The following is a 23,158-nucleotide window of genomic DNA, read 5'->3' as shown; positions in this document are numbered from 1 at the left end:
CTACTAGTGAAGCCTTTGTGAAATGAATTCTGATATTCAGTTACATACAATCGTTTGTAGTTTACCGTAAGTATAACTTGTTCATTGAATTTTAGTTTTGCGTTCAGTGCTCACTAGCGTCATTATCACATTTATCATTCTCTTTTAATTAATAGCGAAAATTACAATCCAGTAAAAACTGTACATAGAAAAATATTTACGACATGGGATTTTCGTGATCACCGTTTTCTTTGTGTAAATTTTGGAAACTATTTCCAATAGAGCGTTTATACCTTGTAAAAAAATCATTTACCCACTATAATGATATTTATTCATAATTTTTATTTTAAATAAAAAACAAAATATTTTTTCAACTCTTAAAATCAATAACATGGGTGTTCTTCTAAAAGGTCGTGAAAATAAAATTATTCAAGTCAAGGCGTCGTATACCCCTAGTGTTGCAGGCGTCCATAGGCTGCGGCATTTCCCATCAGGTGGGCCGTATGCCTGTTTATTTACTCATTAGTATAACACATTTATTTGTTAGACAAATTAAAAAAAAAACCCGACTTTCAATATTCATTTCGCTACAATTTTGATTAAATATATCTAAGAACCACAACATAAAAATTTGCTATCAAATAAAAAAAAACCGCATCCAAATCGGTTCACCCGTTGATGAGCTACGGTGACACGTAGACAGACAGACAGACACTTAGCGGTCAAACTTAAAACACCTCTCTTTTTACGTGGGGGCTTACAAAAATCAAATAATTTAGTCCAATTGCGTCTGTCTAGACTAATATTACTCCATCTAGATCTATAGTCGGGGATGCAAATACCTTTACAGTGCTTGCACATCGCAAGAATGTTAAATGAACAATTTGCATGAATAAACAGCAATGTTTGTGGAGTAAATACTTGAAAGACAATACTTTTTATTCTGGTTAACACTCATTCATAAGTAAGAATTTACACGCAGATCACTTATTTTCTCGTTTTTTTTTAATATATAGAAAACTGATTAAAACTAATGTGAGAAATAGACTTAATTGATGAAGATACAGGTTTCTTCGGAAAAGCCTTTTACAGGACGAGTACCTATTAGTCGACTTTTCTATCGATACACTGAAGTGACCCGTATTGTCATTAATGATAAAAATCGTTCATTTGGTAACGATATTATCACTCAAGTTGAATTAAATAATATAAATTTTCACCTGCAGTGGTTTTCCACGACTGACTGTTAAATTTATTTAATCGGAGAAAGAGTGAGAGGAAAAATGTCCGTATTTCACTCACAATTCATAGTATAATACTCATGCATTTTGTTTTATCAAAATATAACAACTAAGCGGATTAATTTTCAATATGGCCGGCTGAACATTATTGTTTTCCGTTGGAACATTACAAAGGGCTGCATTAGGACCGGAAGTACCGCCATTTTGGATTACGAAGATATTCCAATTTATACTTGACGCAATGTAATTTCTACGTACTAGGGTTCGTTCAATGTATATAATCACACACATTGAATTCAACTGCTGAACGTCAATACCGAACTTCGTTGATCGCAGCGTGGCGGAGCACTGAGGCCACCTTCTAACTAATCCTGGAGACTTACGAAGTTAGAAACTTCAGTTAGACCAATTAGATAACAAGTGAGTAATCACGTATTTAATGAAATGATATAATCACAGGATAATGCTAATAATAATAATAATAAAGCCCGCAGGGCAGCTTGTGGCGAGCTGTTGGGGAGTAGCGACCCCACGGACCTGAGTGCTTCCAGGGGAGGCCCCTGTTCCTCACCTCCGCCTTCCTTCACCAAGGTCGGAGTGGAAACCGAGAGGTAACAGGACCCCTACCTCTGGCTTGCCTTCATCGGCCGGCCAGAGTGGAGTCGCGAGAGCTATATGCTCGAAGGGTGGAAGTGTAAAATGTCATAACGCCGGGGGCGTCTGACTCACCTTAAATAATTTCGCGCCCCGCAGACTCACCTCTCTGCACCCTTAGCCGCCCACGCCAATGTTGCCCCTTTGTCGTCAATCACAGCGACTGATTTGAGGGGCCCATCCAGTCAGCGGCGAGTCACCACCTGCCACTGAATAGTCAGTTATCACGATTATGGCAGGTGACCGAACTCTTTGCAATAGCCCATTCTCAGTCCATCCAAATTTCATTCTATAGACCAGTAGTTCTATCCATTATTCTGCAATAGTTCACACTCCCGCCGAGACCTGCTCATGGGCAGATCATTTCATTGGTATATCCGGGAGCGGGTCGTGGCGGGAGACCTACACAACATCAAAATTCTCCAAAGGGCACGTGTTGGATCCATATCCCCACGCAAGCCTCTCAAAGGACCGGACTATGTGCCGTGAATCCCAAAAGGAGATACAAATAATAATGATACATAGTGTACAAATCACATACCTATCAATAGTTATTTTGCATAGAAAAGTATATATATATATAACATATAAATAACGCCACTATAAACCATTATCCAAAATTATGCCAAAAAGCATTTTATTCTGAACTTTTATTATAACAAAGAAAAATACTCCATCTCTTTTTCGTAGCCTTGAAGCGTATCATGTGAAACGTTTTCGAAGAGCTGATTATTTTGTAATTTCATCCCGTAAAACAAAATACCGTCGCACGGTAATCCCTAAAATTTTCACGTCCATTGGTTCCACGCAAACAGCGGCAGATTGGTTTCAAATAAAAAAAGTATCAATCGCATCGGTCCCATCCAATCTAAGTTGGAACGTGCTCAGGGCGGAATATGAAACCGCTATGCAAATGGGAACCGGCCTGCATGTCCAGATGACGAGATATTGACATTTCAATTTAAAAATAACAAGTTATTTTTCATTTTAATTTATTAAATATCTAGATTTCGGAAATGAGAAGGCGAACGGAAAGACCCATTACGGTCTGTTTTCGTGAGTGTTCTTTGTAACTAGCTTTAAAAAAGTAAAAATAAACATGTTAGGATAAATTACACAGATTGAGCTGTTTGATTGTGTTATGGGATACTAACTCAACGATACTATATTTTATAACATATACATATATAGATAAACATCAAAGACCCGGGCCAATTAGAAAAATAACATTTTCCATCATGACCCGACAGGGGATCGAACCCGGGATCTCTCTCGGGTTAGAGACAAGTATTTTACCACTGCGCCACCGAGGTCGTCAAAAGCCCTATTATATATATAATATTTTTAGAAACAAGCTTTTGTCATCATGGAGACAAGCGAGGACGTTAATATCCTATCTCAAAGGACTTACAGTTACAATTGAGATCAGAAGAAATGTAGCGTCCAATCATCACAAAGATCAATAGTTTGATTCTGTTTGCATCATCAGATAAAGCTGCTTGTCATAATAATGCCTTGTCGTGAAAACTTAAGCGATCCGGAAAATTTATTTCTGTAGGACAAGCAGGTGAAATTAGAACAGGTGAAACAATTTTTTTTTTGCTACGCTGTTGATTTATCCCACTGCTGGGCAAAGGCCTCCCCTTCCTTTTCCCACAAATCTCTGTCGAGGGCAGCCTAAATAAAGCCTTATTATCAAACATACAGTAAGAAACATACCATACCTACATAAATCCAAACCGTTTGCTTATCCGGTAAAAAATTAGCCAATTAGCTGAGCACCTACGGCTCGTGTGGTTACGCCTAAATTAATTTCCTTCTACCTTTTTTGAGTTTAAACAAGATAATTTACGGTCCATTCCGTATTTATTGTGTTCGGCCGAGGGCGCATAAAATGTTGCACAGAAACACATATAATTAATTTCATGTAAGTTTCAGGGATTTTCTTTGGGAAGACGCAGCGAGAAAGTGTATAACCGTATAGACTGATGTAATTGCACCTCTGACTCTAGCGGAGGAGGAATTTGTAATCTGCGTAGATCCATCATAAGAAGTAGGAAATAGTGAAATAAAATGATCACGCAAATTATAACTATCGTCGGACAAAGTCAGTTTCGATATTGTATATAATTAAGTAAAGTTGTAAAAATTCGTAAATACTTAAGTTCATTTGAATAAAATTTCTGGGAAAGCGTAATATTTTAATTTGATGTTCCAAAATATTAAGCCACAATTTATATTATACCTTGCTAATACAAGCTTAATAGCCTTATTAAAAAAAAGGAGTAAATTGAATCGTTTGCGTACAAATAATGTGGAATAAGCATTGCATTTAAGAGGAAACAAACGTATGTTAGAACCCGCCACTAGATCATAGAGGAAGAAAAATTATCCTAGGAATCACTATCCTATATATCCTTGAATCCAGAATGTGGATACAAGTGAAAGGAAGATAAAACTGTTGCAGCATTTTAGCGGTCCCCTCCAATGTGGTTGTTGAGCGCAGGCAGTTAATTCAGGCTTACGTCAGCGGTGGCCCAAGGATAACGGACCAGAATATATAGATAAATATACACTAGATATATTCTAAATCAACTGGCAACTGGTTACATTTTAGGTACTTTCTATATTAGCTGTTAATATGGATAAATTTTACATCTGTTTTAATATGTTACAGCCTAGTTATCTAAAAGGAACTCTAGACGTATCTAATATGACTTAATGACTGCTCTTTTCCTATATACAAATACTAGAGGTACGTCCCGGCTTCGCTCGGGTAAAACCATAATAAAAAATGTAGCCTATGTCACTCGTAAGGTTTCGCCTATCTCTGTGTTAAACTTCATCAAAATCGGCCCAGTAGTTTATGAGATTTTTCATTACAAACAAAAAACGAAAATACAAATCTTTTCTCTTTGTATGTACAAATGCAAGTGCGTCTGTTCTTCTTTCACAAGATTAATCGAATATGAAATGGATACTTCAAACATAGGCAACCCTAAGGGGAAGTTCCTTAGGGATGCTGGGGATAATAGTTTATGTGAAAAATAAGTTTTGTCTTTTGGGGCAACAGCAATAATTTTAGACAGTTAGCTTATGTGCCAGGTATCTACATAATATTAATCGCTATTGAAAGACGTTATATATATCATTTATCATTTTATTTGTAATATTGATCTTTGGTCTGAAAATAAATGATCATTATTATTACGTTTAATAATAATCTTATTTTTACACCCTTTACAGGGGATGTTGAATATCTTCACGGGCTTTTGGCCATGCAAAGATAATTTAATAGGTATTATTCTAGAGTGAGAAATTTTCAAACGATTCTGAAAGTGTTGAGTATGCTAGCTTTTTTAAGAAGAGGGCAAGTAAGAGGGTGTTTTAATGTATTTCTAACCTGTACAATGATCAGTTTATCTATGATGACAAATACAACTCGCCTTGACAGAACTTCAGTCTTTTGGACGTAGTCGAGTAAACATTTATTGTTTACTAACTTATAGATTGAATAAGGTTGAAGATTGCTGTTGGATGCGTCGCGTAGAGCCCGCGCATTTGTGTCCTTCCTACAGAAGGATATCAATCCTGATAGATGGCTCTCGTTACACTACGTCGGATGTCTGAAGGTAGCTAAAAGAATATCTGATATGTGGCACCTTGTATGTAAACTTGTCAAGGATTCCCATTAGAAAATATTGGCGTTGAAGTACCTATATCTCCGAAATGAATTTATTTCGATAAAAACACAATCGTTGATGTGCAACTGCGTATCGATAGTCTTGATACAACATTGTAACGGATTACTAAAGATAAATTATGAAATTATGAATAAAAGTGATAGCAAACTTCTGTTTCCGAACCGTACAACATATTTATTCAATTAAATAAATACCAATTACATTAAAAAATTAAGAAACCTCCGACTATGAAGTTGATGGCATCCTCTCATCTCGGTGGCGCAGTGGTAAATTGCTTGCTTCTGAACCGGGTTCGAACTACGGTCGGGTCATGATGGAAAATGATATTTTTCTGATTGGCTCGGGCCTTGGATGTTTATCTATATATATTATAAAATATAGTATCGTTGAGTCAGTATCCCATAATACAAGTCTAGAACTTACTTCGAGGCTAACTCAATCTGTGTGATTTGTTCTAGTATATTTATTTATTTATCTGTTAGAAAAGAGCTTACGGTTTCCAAACGACTGAACATATTTTTCAAACATAGCAAAGGACACTTTTGATTTAATTCTCTTTTCTTTATAATAAAAAAAAACGGTCAAAATAGATCATAATCGGTTAAGCCCTTTGGTTGGGAATCGTCACAACCAAAGGCCTCAACCGATTTTGACCACGTACAGATACACATATTCGTTAAATTTATAACTACCTTCTTTCAATGTTATCATATCAAAAAGTTAGCTTGTTCGATTCAGTCATATAGCCGCCTTCTGATTATATATTTTATTGATTTGCTTAATACGTTTAAAGTTATAATGTATAAAACATTTTTTATGTCTACCTAAAATAATATGCAATAATATTTATAACTGTAATAAAAAAATCTCAAATGTTTACACGGTCAAGTTGCACGATATATTTTTCAGAATTTACGTTTTCCCAGCGCGATAGGACAATCCCTAATTGAAAAACTTTCCTGGCCCAAAAGGAAAACGAACTTTTGAGTGTATTTGAAGAATCACAAATTGTTTTTGTTTTCTATTACTCGGGTGCTCTGATTCTTGAAACGTTTCATATTCTTTATTGTCTATAAGTGCTCCTTGTATGTTTGCAATATTTCTTCCGAACAAAATTGCTTTTTCAATGTTTACTTGAGTATCGTTTTTAAATCTCGGTTTGTCCCTAGTACATTCATGTTTTTGTGGTTTCCTCTTGATTGTTGTTTTCTTAGTATATCCTCCGTTTTGTAAGTTAATATTTGTCATCATTGCGACAAAATTAGTGAAAACTTCTTAATGATTAGAATTACTTAAGAATGAGTATTTATTTTTGGTTTGTTAGGTTAATTATATATACGGATAAGGTGGTCTCGAATTTGCCCTCCGGAACGATCGGTCTATTTTCCCGATCATTGTAACTTTTACGATGCAATATTGTTAAGGTTAATATCCCATTTAATATCAATTTCTTAATCACCAACGTTAGAAGAACAATTTCTTTGATAGTTTCATAAATTTCTATTATTAATTGAAATTAATTAATATTAATTGAAATTGTTACTAACATTTACTTTATAAGTTATCTGAATAAACAGTACCGATGCTAATATTATAAATGTGAATGTCTGTCTGTCTGTTCCGCTTTCGCGGCTAAATCGCTGAACCAATTTTGATGAAATTTGGTATACACGTAGTTGAAGAACCCCGTTCAAACATATGCTACTTTTTTCCCAAAAATTAACCCTCAAATGACTAGAATGGGGGGTGAAAGTTTGTATGAAAACTCACGCGCAAAATTCACGCGGGCGAAGCCGCGGTCAAGAGCTAGTTTATTGTAAATATGCTTTATGAACAACAAATAATATTTAGAATTATCTATAACACTATCGCATTACATAGACAATTACATCATTTAGCGTCATATTCACTCATAATATTATACTGTAAAGCAGCCCCTAAATTTTTAATCACACTAAGTGCTCATGCAAATTGGTCTGAACTCCGTAGCGATAAAACTCAAGAGTGAAATTCAATTTGAACAGACATTCATTTGGGTTAATTCTGAACGTCTGCCTTTATACTATTGGGCAATGATACAAGAGATTATTAATTATCTATATCATATTGTACAATTTGTTAAATTGGATAAGAATATACATTGATTTGCCCTAGCAATGTATGTATACTTACATGCGAAGTGGTAAAATCCTATACGTAGTTTCTAAACAAGAGACATTGACAATTCTTAAAAGAAGATTTGGTTACCTATTTGTTAAAGTAGACACAAATGACGACTAAGTTCTTTTTAAAAGTCTTTGTATTAATTTAAAACTTTTTGATTTTTTTTTACTATTTTTCGCACGATGGAGGACCTAAATAAGCCCAACGAGAGAGCAATAAGCGTAGCCACATATTATATAAAATTATATCATCATATCGAGTGTTTTATTGCTAACACTGGTGTCAAATTTTATTCAAGTCGCTTAAAGGCATCTGACATGACTTTTTGCGACTGCTTACCATGCCATTCAGTGGCAGGTAGTCGCATACACAGAAATGAACTAAACTGTCCACCAGTGTGCAGGTTTCCTCACGATGTTTTCCTTCGCCGTAAGCAATTGGTGGTCTATGAAAAATACTATATATGAGTCAGATTGGTATACAAACTCATGTGGCACGAGTAAGATACGAACCTGAGACCTTTCGATCCTCAGGCCATCAGGCCATCAGGTAGTCTTAATCATTACACCATTACCGCTTCATAATATTATATAATAGCCATTCAGACTCGACTAACATAAGAAATATTTCTTGCCATCTATTAAAATAATATTGATATATAAAAACTCAGTTAACTTAATAAGTTTTTATATAAGAAAATTAAATAAAGCATGTGTTTTCACTACGTGGCAGTCGTTGACCTATCAACTGCGTAATATATCGGTGTAATATTATATTGAAAATAAACGTACATAACAATATTTCAACAATAATAATATTAATTTTTGCTTACATAAGGCAATGTTTGAAATTCATTTCATATTACGAACTGGCAATGAATTGCAGTAAAACCAATCGAGTTCAGTGTTTTAATTGAAATGTTTTTCCTCTTTGCAATGCAAGAAATGGTTACTATTATATTTTGTACGATCGCTTGCAATTGGATTGCAACTGGCAATTTTATAAATAGTTCAGCTGGCTCTCTACCTCTATTGAAAGTGGTCACTATCGGCTAAAAAGTTGGAATGTACATTCGTATTCATTTCATGTATTATATATAAACGTGATGTTATTGAGCAATGAATTCGTGTTGATTGACGTGCTGTTGACCGTACTTTTTATACTTGTTACTCTTTATAAGCTTTTGTTAACATTTATACAGTCAAGTGATCAATATTTTTGTGCGGGTGGAATCCTGCCACTTAATTTTGATGCAGATATCTTCTAACGATTGAGCTGAAATTTTGTACACACGGTGTATTTACATGATAATGCATTATTATGCTATGATGGTGCATCCAAGATCGGCTACCGATGAGGGAACTCCTCAACTGTTTACTGCGCGGACTTATTTTGTCACGTGTTGAATGCAATAAGATATCTTTGGTGAAAATTAAAGGTTATGTTATGTATGTGTGTTGTGAAATTAGTATTTTTTTTACAAAAATATTACATTTTTGTTAACAGTTTAGTTGTCTGATTTAGACTTTTTATTATGATATGCGAAACGATAAATACCAGATTTTGGTAAACCGATAAAGCATACTGCGACGAGTCATATAATATTGTGTATATTTATAACGACACATTTCTTGGATATTTATCTATATAATGTATTCGTTATAAAATATAGTATCGTTTAGTTAGTACACAACTCCCATAACACAAGTCTCGAACTTACTTTGGGGCTAGTGAATTATCCTAATATATTTATTTATTTATTATTTTATTTCAAGATCATCACATATTTTATCCTGTTAACAATTTAACGGTATAATAGACTAAAAACTAAATTTGAACTTGGTAACTTTAGATATTTCATTTCTTACCCCTTTTAAGGTAATAACATTCTATGTAGCACCATCTGTAGTTTCCAAGCCGAGAATATTCCTTTTGCTTTGATAAATGTGTCGTATATTACGAATCCCAAAAATATATGATTTTACTAGCGTTTGCATATTACGAATCCCAAAAATATATAAAAATATATTACTAGCTGTTTACCCGTGGCTTCTCAGTTTTTAATTCGTTTGCAGGAAAATTCATGGCGTGAGTGAATTCAAATGATGATACATTTTTTTTTAATGAACCGATTTTAATGAAATAAACAGTATATGTTTCGATGAGTTAAAACAAAGCAATTGGTGAAAGTTTTAATTAAATCGGTTCAGTATTTTCGAAGATAAGCGTGATAATGCAGACAGACAAAAAATTGAAAAAAAAATTTTTGCTTTCTATTTATTATTCTTTATAAGTCTATTTATCCATTTCAGTAAAAAATACTAAATACACAGACAAAATATTTTTACTGTTTTATTATATGTATAAATGATATTCATGGTAATATTTATACATATTTCGCGTTTCATATCTGTCTGGAAAGTTTTCACCCATGCAATTAAAACTTAATTTGTTGTTTTAAATTGGGGTTTTCTTTGGCCTGTCACATTTGTTTCCATCCATTTCAAAACCATGTTAAAAGACGAAGTGTACTTATATCTTATTTGACGTCGTTTAATCCCCGATGCAAAAATTGAGTGTTATAAGTTATAAGTTTGACCGTTAAGTGTGTCTGTCTGTCTATATGTCTGTGTACGTGGCACCGTAACTCATCAACGGTTAATTCGATTTGGATGCGGTTTTTTTTTATATAACAACAAATTTTTATGCGGTGGTTCTTATAGATACGTTTGATTAAAATCGGTTTAGCCGTTCAAAAGTTGTAGCGAAATGAATATTGAAGGTCGGGGTTTTTTAATTTGTCTAACAAATAAACTTGTTCTTGTTGTCATGTCAAGGCTTTTGTACATCTTCTGTGTTATTTGAATAGAAATAAATAATTAATGTTAAAATGTTCATTACATATGAAAATAGGATCGACTTATTTAATGAAAAAAAAAAAACAATTTAACGTGAACTTTTTTTTTGCATGACTTCGTGCATGATACTAATACATTTTATTTCTTTCTAATATAAAATAAATATATAAGGACAAATCACACTGATTGAGTTAGACCCAAAGCAATTTCGAGACTTGTGTTATTGAATACTAACTCAACGATACTATATTCTATAACAAATACATAAATGGATAAACATGCTCGACCCAGGTCAATCTGAAATAGATCATTTTCCCTCTTCAGCTGACAGGAGTTCGAACCCGGGATCTCCAGTGTAACAGTCCAGAATGATGACCTTTAGGCCACTGAGGTCGTCAGAGTATTACTGCACTTTATAGTGAAAGTAATATCTCCTATTTCACAATTAGAAAGGGATACAATTCACTGTTTAAAAATAGAACAACCGGAATTGAGCATCTAATCAAAGCAGGACTATATTCAATTTCCCAAAATCCAGTTCTTTTAAGGTCTGACATTTGGTCACGTCAGCGTGGTTCGAAATTCGAAAATTCGAATTCCGCTCAGCGCTAACTTCATGCTGCACCTAAATTGAATTATGCTGAAGGCGACGTTGAGTGGCCTCTAATAAATATGTAACTACTTCTGAGACATTTCTTTGAGTGTTATGAATTCTTGTATTCTGACTCATTTAGAATGGAGATTTGATAAGACTACGTTAAGCTACTGAAGATGTAAATAGATTTATTGCTGCTTAAATTCTTGCAGGACTGAAAGTTTTAGTACGTTTTAAAGGAAATGCTTACTCCAGATCTCATTCAAAGCCCATCGAAAACTTTATGTTTTACTGTCGAGTTATAAAAAAATTACAATGACGATTAAGTTGTTTATTCATACGAAAAAAGGGACGAATAAAGAACTTAATACGATATCTGATGCATTTAAAACTGCTATAATATAATCCAATTAGTTAAGTCAACATGAGGAAATATAATTGACTTGAAAATAGTTCATTCTCTATAAACAATTTTAAAAAATATATTTTCTAAACATATATTTTTATTATCCATTTTTTTTAAATTGATAATAAATAAATATAATATGGACAAATTACACAGACTGAGTTAACTCAAAAGCAAGTTCAACCCTTGCGTTATGGGACACTGACTCAACCACACTGTATTTTATAACATATACAAACTTACTCACTAAATAGATAAACATCCAAGTTAATCTGAAAAACATCATTTTCCATCTTGACCTGACCGGGGATCGAACCCGGGACACATCCAATTACCAAGAAATAAAAGCTAACAATTTTATTTTGTCAATCTAATTAAGTCTACACACGCATCACTAAATAATTCTGTTCTCACATCAACGACTGAAAACTAAGCGTCAACAAATTAGAAATACATTGCTCGCTCGCTGAGCGTGTTATTTAATAAACACCTATCAACGCCGACAAGTGACGTTAAAACCGCAAACCAATTCGAATTCCAATTCTCAATTTCGAATACCAACTGGAGATGCTGCGCCGCGTCACGTATACTTGCTTAAGCTAATACTACACTGTTGCAGCTAAGCGAAGCGATTGTTTTCTAAACAAAACAACGGAAACAAATATTTAAAACTGGCAATAAATGAAGAATGTATGAAGTTCACATATTTTCCACGAATCTTGATCTATCTATACTATTATTATAAAGAGGTAAGCGTTTGTGAGTTTGTATGTTTGAGGCAGGGAAGCTCCGGGCAACGTCTAGTTTGAAATAAAGACAAGAAATGAGAAGAATTTGTATAATATTAGTTTAATGGTAAAAACATACTATATTTCAGTAAACTGCATGTTCGGTGCAAAAACGTATCTTCGCAAAATTTCTTGATCTTCTTGATTTCTTCACTTTTATTGGTCGACAATACCTGTTCGTTCATCATAAATAATTGACATCTGATTATTATATGATTTATTAATTAGAGTGGAATATAATAAATCATAGGCCTTAAATACTTATTCATATTATATTCAATATTATTCAGTGGAGAAACGACTTAACCTATATTTTAACGTATATCCGTGAGTCTGAATTTCCATTAGAGTGTTATTTACACTGCTCTCGTGGTACGTGAGCCGTCCGGTATGTTCCGGTATTTTCCAGTAAGTTCCGATAATTTTTAGCAAATAGTTTTTCGCCACGTCCAAGCTGTAAGCTCCTTTTTATTTCTCGTACCTGCAAGATTGGATTCCGATGGACTGGCTTGTACTGGTTTGAACTGGTTTAATCTGGTAGTAAGGAATGTGCTGTGTTCTTATTATGTTCACGTGTGATTTTAAAATTTCACCGAATCAACGTACGAGATTATGCTTTAGTTTTGTATGATAAGTTCAAATATATTTAAGTGTAACGTATTAATTGTAGAATTTGAAGAATTTGGAGAATTCTTATATTTAGAGACACCAACCTTGCAGATATTATGTAACGCGATAAATAGGCTTTATTTCTGGCACATGTAGCTACAGAAGCCGCTTACCGATGATAAAAAAGCCATATATTATTTTCATTTTTGCATATACAGCATATGCCAGATGACCTCTTATAGGAAGTTTAATCAATGCTTTGATCCACTAACGCATAACTTGCAAGCCCTTTATGCCTCGGTCGTCTTATGACAGTCCTATTTATCGTTGCGCTTTGTCTTGATCATAGATACAGACATTGTTAGATATGACGTCTTATAAATTATAAAGAAATAGATGTGTCTTGTAGAGAATGCTTTACGGCACTAATATTTGCTAATAAAGTTTCAATGAATAAGTTCCCTCACTCTCTCTCTAATCTGCACGCATTCCTGACTACATTATCGAGAAACAGTACCCGAGTAAAATTGGAATCTTTAAATTTTGTAGATTTAGTTGTAATATATATCGATGACACAATATATATCGATGAATGTTAAATTTAGAGGACTACAACTATACCCCATTCCCGAATATTCAGCCTACAACAGCTAGACATTTTACGTCAATTGTATAGCTTCTTGTCCGCTCAAATGAGGGTAGTTTTAATTGAGTTCCGAATTCGAACGCTGTTGATAACCAGTTCTATCCGGTAATGTCAGGGTTGTACCGGTTTCGATAGAAGCTCGTCTAATACAGTGCTGTGGTTTGTTTAAATTGAGAACCAGATACATAATTGGTTTCTATATTGTTTTGTTTAAAGGGATTTATCATACTAAGATTGAATAATGTAGAAAGATTTTAAGATTGATAAATATATTATTATTTTTAATAGTCTAGTCTCATTTAGATAATAATTAAAATTGTAATTGGACGGATTTCTCTCAACTGGAAATCGTATACCTTTACTCGATCGTTGCATATAATATTATAATACCTACTTAAATAAACTTGTTGTTAGCGAACCTCCCGGTGCCATCTTGCGGATAAGCAATAAAACAAAACGATTATTTTCCACTACGCGGTATTAAGAAGCAATGTTTTTTTTTTTACTTATATGCTTTCGATTGAGACGACATCGCAGACGCATCTAATGCATTATTTTTTATGTTTAAAAATCTTTGTAAAGTTTGAAAATAAACAATTATCGAGCATTGAAGAACTAGTAATTTAAGAGCTCCCCCTGGCCTGGCCTTACATACACTTGCCATACACTTGTATTCATGTAGTCAAAAACAATAATTGATGTCTATGGTGCTTTCATAATATAAACCTCTTCTTTATTCCACTAACCCACGATCAGCGAAAATCTAAGTCAATTTATAATGTATATATATATATATATATATAGCGTATAGAGATTGTATGTGTAGCTAAACCTATCTAAGATGCATGATCTTACACATGACTTAACAGCTATCCCTGTCATTACCAGGGATGTTTGCTCAGCAATTTACTAAAGCACGTGATCCAGTTTCTGATATATGCTTAGTAAAATGTAATATTTAGTTATTGCAAGTGATTAGGATAAGGATCATGAGAAGTTATCCAAAAATATTTAGCATTACCAAAAGGTTAGGTAATGCTTTTAGCATTTAGTTCACCTAAATTTTATTTTGCCTGTCTACATTCAATATAAGTGCCTAATATTGTTTTTATTTTTTATTTTTATGATATCAATAATCATTTTGTACAACATATCTGCTCCTAGCCGGAGAGGCTGATCGCAAGACTTGCGATAGATTTTCAGTTCTTTGTCACGAAAAAAGAAGACTGCTCACAGAAATAGAAAATAGAAGGGGAAGAATGATTGGCCACTTGATACGACATGACGTTTTATTTAAAACTATTTTTGAAGGAAAGGTGGTGTGAAGGAAGAAGAGGTCCAGGGAGACCGAGGAAGAGTTATGCGAGCAACTGAAACAGAAGGCAGGCGTTGTGTCGTATCGAGACCATGAAAGCAAAGCCGAGTATAGAGAGACGTGGCGTATACTCCACCGACAAGAGCATAGCTCTTAAATAAGAAGATGTCACGAATAACAGTTTGTAGGTCAGTTTGTAAGTATGTATAAATTGGTAACATTTTTTTTTTCAATCAGACACGGTATAATAGAATTTCTCATGGCTTTCGTACTATACAAGGCAGCCAGGCAGCCATGTTTGATAACCGTACGACCACAGAGTATGTAGCAGGCAAATGACAGCCTGTGGACACAGCCATCCGGTCAATTCTGGTATAATCCGCCGTGGTCAGATTGTTTCGACCGGCCCGTTTCTGTTTCAATTCGATATCGATAACATTGTGTATCGGTTATTCTGTCACGTTTTTAATATAGCCTTATTCTTTCTAGTGTATTGCTTATATTTATTTGTACGAAAAATTGCTTGCAATGGTGTTATTACTTTAAGAAATTTAATAAAAATAGGGTAAAAAAATTGTATTGAAAAATAAGGATTTTTTAAATATATAGCACCATCGTAATGATTTCCTTGTTGTCTGTTTCCTTTAGTGTATGAACTATTTAAAAAAAAAAGATTATGAACGATACCAATTTAACGACAACTTATCTACGAGTATAACTTATTCTTTTAATGTATACTTATAAAAATATAATCTAAAACACACACACAAACACAACACAAGCAAAACTTAATAGAAATAAAAGACCATTTAAAACACTTAAAGAAAATAAGGAAATTATAAATCTTCTTTCTTGGGTAGTCTTTTTAATGTCTACGCGTCTCTATAAGTGTCTTAAATCAACACCAGTTATTTAGACCTACAAATTTATTTGGCAAAAGGGGTGAATTGACTTGAAATTTATTGTACCCACGAAAAAGTTTTTTTTTGTTATACTTAATAAAATAATAAATTTTCAAATCTAATTAAAAAGTATTATCTTTTTCTATGTGTATTTATATCTATTTTTTTTTATTTGGCTTTTTTTTTTTCATTCTTTTTGTAGTAGTTTCCTTTTGAATTAGAACCTTTGTAATTGTATTAAGGTAGTTACTATACTTTTCTGTAATTTTTGTGTATAAAAACCTATATAAATAAATACTAATTATCCTAAGCACAGAGTTAAGTTGCTTAATTGAATATGTGTAAACAAGCTAATTAGTTAAAGTGGCTGAGTAAATTAGTCGGTCTGATTGGGCACGTGGCGTTCCCCGAAGCTATCTATTGATTGATGGAATCTTAGACAAAGGACCATAATTATGATAGGCAAAATGCCACTATAAGCGAAATTCGTACCGTGAATCTCAATCTTTTTTATCTCTCTAAGATAAATGGCCCTGGCAGTTGGATAGACAGCCTAACGAACGAAGTGACGATACGGAACCTTAAAAATGATCAATATTTGTTCTTTCTAACTTTAGAAGTTACACAGATTCGTTAAGAAAAGATAAATAAATTCTTCATTCACTTGACACTGTTAGTAATGCTCTTTTACTTTTTGTCATAAAAAAAGGAATTTATATTATCGAACATTACTTAACCCTAAAATGAAAAAGTGCAATAAAATCACAATACTTTTTTGATCAAAGGCTTCTTTTGTTGACGTCCTTTGATCAAAGAAAGCGATTTCCGAAGAAGGAGTAATTAACTCCATCGCTTTGCATATTATTGATTTTATTATTCACTGACCTAATAATCTTTGACAAAAATTCTTTTGACCGATCACTTCTTGCTTCACTTCCGTAATTAACAACTTTATATTTATGAGATAATTATTAGTAGAATCAAATCATTCTAATTCTCTATTCTGCTAGGACCATGGAATTAGTACTCGTAATAAAAACTCATCCTCTCTCAACCAACTAGGGTTTTTTTTTTGTTGATCGATCGCAATCGGACCCGCGCGCTGTGCTCTTTCAAAATCAGTGATCCCAACATACCTACAGCTTGGCAAACTTGTGCGATCCGATAAAGATGTCGCTACTGTTGAACAAAAAATGTCATTTGAAAGAAATAATAATTGAATGAATAGTTCCAATGTAATTATCGTTAAAGAATAAAGAATTTTAAATTTTTTAAATTTGGATTTTACACAAACGCACCAGTAAATTTTGTCTATTTGTTGGTACAACATTTTTTTCTTTCTTCGCCCCGAAACAGAATGGCAGAGTTGACTTTGAGCCCTTTAATGAGACAGTAATGACATATTTGGATTTTTTTGACATAAACTATTCGTGGTCGTGAATTTTAGAAATATTTAGTTCAATTATTTATTACAATTCTTTGCGGATTTTAATTACGTGCCTCTTGGAACCTTAGCACAATTACCCTTTCTTCCTTAACCTTAAACCATCGGAGGTCAAAGACAAGACAGGATCCACTTTATATTGTGTTCTCCATTCCTCTTCGTATTTCTCAATTATAGATTTTTGGGGCACATTTAATTGTGAGTCATAATTGGAAGTTGAATTTTGAGAAAATATTAAAAAATATAATATTTATTATATTATGAAAAGAAATACAGATTTGGATTTTACGAAAATAATAAAACTGATTTCGTCGTTCGTAGCTCACACAACTTGTATGGACTGGTTGGTATTTATTTATCAAATTATGCTTTTTTACGATATATGCTTCTTTCAAAGTAAACAATATTAATTGATATTACATTTTACATTATATTTAAACCGGTCTTAAATTCAATTATAATGTTTTAGCTGCAAGTTTTTTGAGCTACCAGAAACAGCTGAGTGCGGCCACACCGCCTGTCATTTATGCTGGCGAAAACGACGCTCGTGCAAGTGGTGTGCGGCGGTTATAAACCGCTCCACTATAAAAGACAACGCTCTGGTGCAAACAGTCACGAACCATGTACGGAAACTGTGTGAAGTATTTGAAAAAACTTTTGATTTTAAAGGTATTATAATATATATATATATATATATATATTTATTTATTTATTTCATATTATGCATCATCATTATTTCATTCAGAGAAGTGAACGATATCGAAGCTAGCATTTGTGTTTTTAATTATTTATTTTTAGAATTAAAATTTGTGGAATTTGAAATGCTCTGGCTCCAGCAGTCCATGCTTTTGATTACATATTTACAAAATGACATAGGTAGGTTGGAAAGAAGGGCAATTGTCATATTAATATCTAAAATGAGTCGACAGCTAGTGGAGAGCTGATCTCCACAATTCATTTACTATTTTTTTGTTTGTTTTTAATATTATTTTGCAGTTGATAGATTTTCAATCGGGAATATTAAAAAAATACTGAAAAATGCAGTACTAAATGACGAATCAATTTATGAAATCACAACCGTGAATCATATCAAGAGTATCGCACAAGTTCACAGTCACCCATCTACGAAAAAAACTGTTTCTTCTCCAAATGTGGTCGTTAAACAAGTAGCCCAAGTGGACTGGGAAGCAATAGAGCAATTGCCTGAATTTGATCAATTTATTGATATGCAAAACGTGGAATATGGTTCTGAAGCTACTAAGGCTCTAAAACGTTGTTTAAGGCGATCCCAAAGGCTTTTTTCAATATCAATTAGTACAGAATCTGTAGAAGTAATCTCAACTGCAGAAAATTTGCCAAGTCCTGATCAAGCACAAAATGACACGATAAAAACAATTTTTTCATTAAAATCTAATCGAGTTGTAAAAGGTGATTGGGATGAAATTGAGAAATTTTCTGATATAGATGATTATGATGTAAAACAGATAATAAAAATAGGAAGAGATCACACAACAAACGTTACCGATTGGTTAGAAAGTTCACATAGTTACATAAAACCATCAGTTTGCTCAGAATTACAAGATGTTAAAACTGTAACAAGTATCGCGCAAATACACAGTGATACTGCTACGAAACAGTTTTCTAGATCCCCGAAAGTTTTGAAATATAATGTAGCTCAAAATGATTGGGATAAAATTGAAAAACTAGCTGATGTTGACGAAGTATCCATAGACCGGATAAATCCCGAAACTGATATAACAAAATATGTTTCATATTCGTTAATAAATACAGAAAAATGCTCAACTTTAGCCATTTCCTCGGAATCAAAACAAAATATAACAAAGTTAAATTTCAATGAAGTCATACAAGATGATTGGGACAAAATAGAGCAATTCTCTGAAGATGATACTGTTAATAACAAGGAAAGTAAAGATATCGATGGTACCAATGAATACTCTACAGAAAATCCTCGTCGAAGCTTGAGAAAAAGGGAATTCAAATATTATGCAGAGTGCCATTACTACCCACTGAATATAAAGAGGCGAAGGAGTTAAAAGCATAAAACGATTTTAATACTTTTTGTCGTTGTTACCTATTTTGTGTAGCATTACTAATTTTAATCAAAATAAAAGCAAGGTAATAAAAAAGTACGCTTATAGACTTCTTTTATTTAGAATATTCGACCACAGAACAATTTTTATTTTCGTGACGGAAGAATAATTTTTGCAATAAATTATTTTCAAAATTTATTACTAGGAAATCTTGCTAGTCTGTCAGTTTAGTCACAATGTATTCATCACTAAATTCTCATTTAAAACTATTCAATCTGTCAGTATCATTGGCAAGATATTTTATAAAGTATATTGCGATTCTATCAACTTACTCCACGGATTGATCTTCAGCGGGATCTGTTGACAAAATCTTCTGGACATTCAACCGCATGTCAAGTTTTCCTATATTTAACTCTATGCCGTGGTAATAGTGGATAAGTTGTTGTCTTGTCGACTGTGCAAATTTTAATAAATTCATATCGAATGCAGTGCACAATATCGTCGTCACAGTTATCGTGGCAAGAGATTACGTATGCTTATATTTATACTCAAATCTCCAAAGCCATGTTTATGCATCACGCACATTCCAAAAAAATTTATAGCCTGTCTCATGGGGTGGATTTGAGTAATTTGGACATTGGATACATAATGCGGAGTAATTTTATAGATGACACTAGCTATAGAGATATTGTCGTAAAACAAATTCATGATTTAGGGATGTAAGAATTTAAATGACTTATTTTATTGAGTGTGTTTGCTAACATTAGTGTCATATTTTATTCAAGTCGCTTAAAGGGATCAGACATGACTTTTGCAAGTTTATAAAATGATAAAGTTGAAGGGTAAAGGATATGATTATTACGTGTCATGAACACTCTTCGCCCAGCCGTTCCACGGATGGCCTAGAGATTTTAGTTATTGATAGAGTGAAATTAAGGTAATTCATAATAACAGAAGAAAATTGTTTAGCACGTATATTTTTTCACCAAGATATGTATAGCCATAGGTGTAAATAGAAACATAAAATTGAAGTATCATCTTCCAAATATGTAATTAAGTACATATCGAACTTCTAAATCCGATTGTAATATGATAATAGGTATCTTTTTGATCATCCGCTATACTACACGTGCATCATATACCTATATATGACTTTAGCGACGTATAAAAATAAGAGTTCTGCGAATAAAAGTTTTTGCAGAGCTCTTTCGTATTAAAGTGTAACATAACTTTCGTTAAAAGTTTCAAGTTAAAAAACATCTATTAAAAAACTCCAAAAGCGATTTAAGATTGAATTTGCCAATTACTCGCGCCCTTCAGTATAACAACACTTTCTTTAGCAAACATCTTTCGGTAATTTCCCTAGAATCCTGTTTGCTTACGTAAACACATCGTCAGATACTAGAACCATTATATTTAGAGCCCTCTCCTTTCCCGAACAGTTAGTTTCTACAGGGATATTATGGAGGGATTTAGAGGTCTAATTTGGGTGGTCGCTTCGTCATGCCAGAGTTTATGAGGAAATCTAATATTCCATTATAACCAAACCGGTAGCGACAAGAACCGTAACGGAGTATGCCTCGTGTGAGATCTCCGTTTTGGTGGTTAGTGACGATAATATTTATTGACAGGCTCAGACTCGCTTCTAAAACAGCTGAGCTTATTATGATGCCATATTAATCTAGTGTGTCCTGCATTTATTTCGTGTTTTTACTTTGCATTGTCTATATCATGTGTTCTAAGCAATGTATCGCCAAGTCGTGTAAATATTTATACAAAATTGTCTGTCAGTAGTTATCATGTAATTTAAGAGCGAGTCCCTTGTCGATAAAGTTCCTTCCATTGTTCTCTCTCCAAAGCCAACTTCTTCACTTCTTCATACGACACCCACATTTTCTTTAATTTGTTTGGCGTAACTATCAGTAGTATCTATTTAAATAAAGCATTTACATCAAAATGTAAAAGCAACAAATCATACTTGCATAAAGTAAATTATAACCTTTGTCTTTATAGGTTATAAGATAACCCTGGCTTAATTTCAAATCTACTGACACTTTATAGGCTTTTCACTTTATGAATATTCAAAGGCGACCCACGCTCGGTGCCTCTCATGGTTCCATATTTTTACACAATTGCACACAAAAAGAGTGTTATCCTTACAGCGGTTGTGTTTGTGGGTTGATTTATTAATAGTATTTGTACATAGGAGACCGAGCTCCCCTCGTAAAGAACGAATTTTACAAGACGTGGAATTCAGTTCGCGCGGGCAACACTGATGTGTCAACACGTCAAAGTAAATTACTCATCATATTTAAATATAAAATAATCATAAAAAATATAATAACTCAAGATATCTTTACGTAAATTAATAGAATAGCCTAAAATCAAGTGGAAGCATATATTGTGTCCTGTATAAACTCAAAAGTTTGTGTATCAGCTGTGATAATAAAGTGACAGATCGACGCCGGCCGGTTCAACGGCGAAATTTAAATCATTTATTCAAGGAACCTACATAAACCAGATAAGTATTGCTTTTAGTATCTTTATACTACAATAATATCCTTCCCACGCCAATTACAGTAGTTACTACTTGTTATTATTACCCTCATACCCAACTCAGATTTGCTAAATAACAATAACCACTTATTACACTGGCGGCATTAATTTGAGTTCTCACTTTGCTTACCAACCTGAAAGTGAAGTTGATGACCTGCTCATAGTGCCTCATCGTCCTTTTTCTTCATAAATAATATAGTTAAATTGCTTTACATACCATTTAGCGGTTTCAGTTCAATAGTCACTTATCACTTATTTACATGTAAGTGGATCTGCTGACTGAATGCTGAGGCCAAACATAAAGATAATATCTTAGTTATAACATAAGTAAATTTACTGCCCAAATAATCTTGGTATTCACCATAAAATAAATAGAACTAATATTTTTATTTACATTCTTCATCATCTACCAACATATATATACCATACTTGCAAATTAAAAATAATTGTAGTTATTCTGCACATAAATATTTTTGTTTTAAAGACACAAGCTTCTAAACAGATCATTGTCTTATATCATTTACTTCTCTAGTCCCAAGTTATTTATCCAAGTAAACTAAAGTAATATATCATTTCCAGCAAAAAAATGGCTCAAACCCGCAAAGTTACTGAACTCGAGGCCAAGCTCAAAGCTACACTCCGGGAGTTGAAAGATACTCAGGCCGAATGCACCCAGCTCAGAACAGAAAATGAAGACGGAGCTGAGCAGTTCCAACATCTGATCCAACGGAACTCCGTGCTCAAGAATGAACTAACGGCAATGGAAAGGCGCATCGAAGAGCTCTCAGCGGAATGTGTTCGCCTTCAAGATGTTATTGCTTCCATGGAACAATGTCGAGATACATTTGAAGCCTCCCTTGAGCGAGCTTCATTCCTAGAAAGACAGCTGGCTGAAGCAAAGGAGGATATCAAGTCGCTCCAGGCTGAGAAACAACTGGCTGCCTTTGTAAACACTTCGGCCCTATACAATGAGTTGGTGCCTGATCATGCTCAGTTTGTACAGTGTCAGGATGCAAATTTGTCTGTTAATAACAGTTTGGTTCCCACCATAGATCTCACTGCCACACCCATTTCAAATACCAAACGGAATTCTTTATCTAGCTCCAATAAAATTAAGAAATATGTTAAACTTAGTAAATTCATCAAAAAATCTGAAAATATTGTTAAAAAACAAAAGAATTCTGTAAAGGAAATTCCGATTAGACAACAAAAGTTAGATTTAAAAGTCCAATTACTGTCCTGTGAAG

At 33.5% G+C, this 23,158-nt stretch overlaps 2 protein-coding genes across 4 annotated transcripts in view; one reads left to right on the top strand and one right to left on the bottom strand.

Annotated features, from left to right (window-relative positions):
- Positions 1–23,158, bottom strand: part of nAChRalpha1 (nicotinic Acetylcholine Receptor alpha1) — a 207,893-nt gene that overhangs the window by 78,295 nt on the left and 106,440 nt on the right. The window lies entirely within an intron of this gene.
- LOC128675710 (uncharacterized) lies at positions 17,345–19,488 on the top strand. 2 transcript variants are annotated; one of them, XM_053755272.2, is made up of 3 exons: positions 17,345–17,647; positions 17,774–17,927; positions 18,301–19,488. In XM_053755272.2, the coding sequence occupies exons 2-3, from the start codon at positions 17,831–17,833 to the stop codon at positions 19,356–19,358; spliced, it is 1,155 nt and encodes a 384-aa protein (XP_053611247.1). In that variant the 5' UTR covers positions 17,345–17,647; positions 17,774–17,830; the 3' UTR covers positions 19,359–19,488. The 2 variants fall into 2 exon arrangements, with proteins under 2 accessions (XP_053611247.1, XP_053611246.1); XM_053755271.1 differs by having other exon boundaries at positions 17,774–17,973; positions 18,301–19,475.

Source organism: Plodia interpunctella, chromosome 15 (assembly GCF_027563975.2).
Source record: "Plodia interpunctella isolate USDA-ARS_2022_Savannah chromosome 15, ilPloInte3.2, whole genome shotgun sequence".
Lineage (NCBI taxonomy): Eukaryota > Metazoa > Arthropoda > Insecta > Lepidoptera > Pyralidae > Plodia > Plodia interpunctella.
The sequence above is the reverse complement of the archived record's forward strand: the minus strand, read 5'-3'. Positions and strand labels throughout refer to the sequence as shown.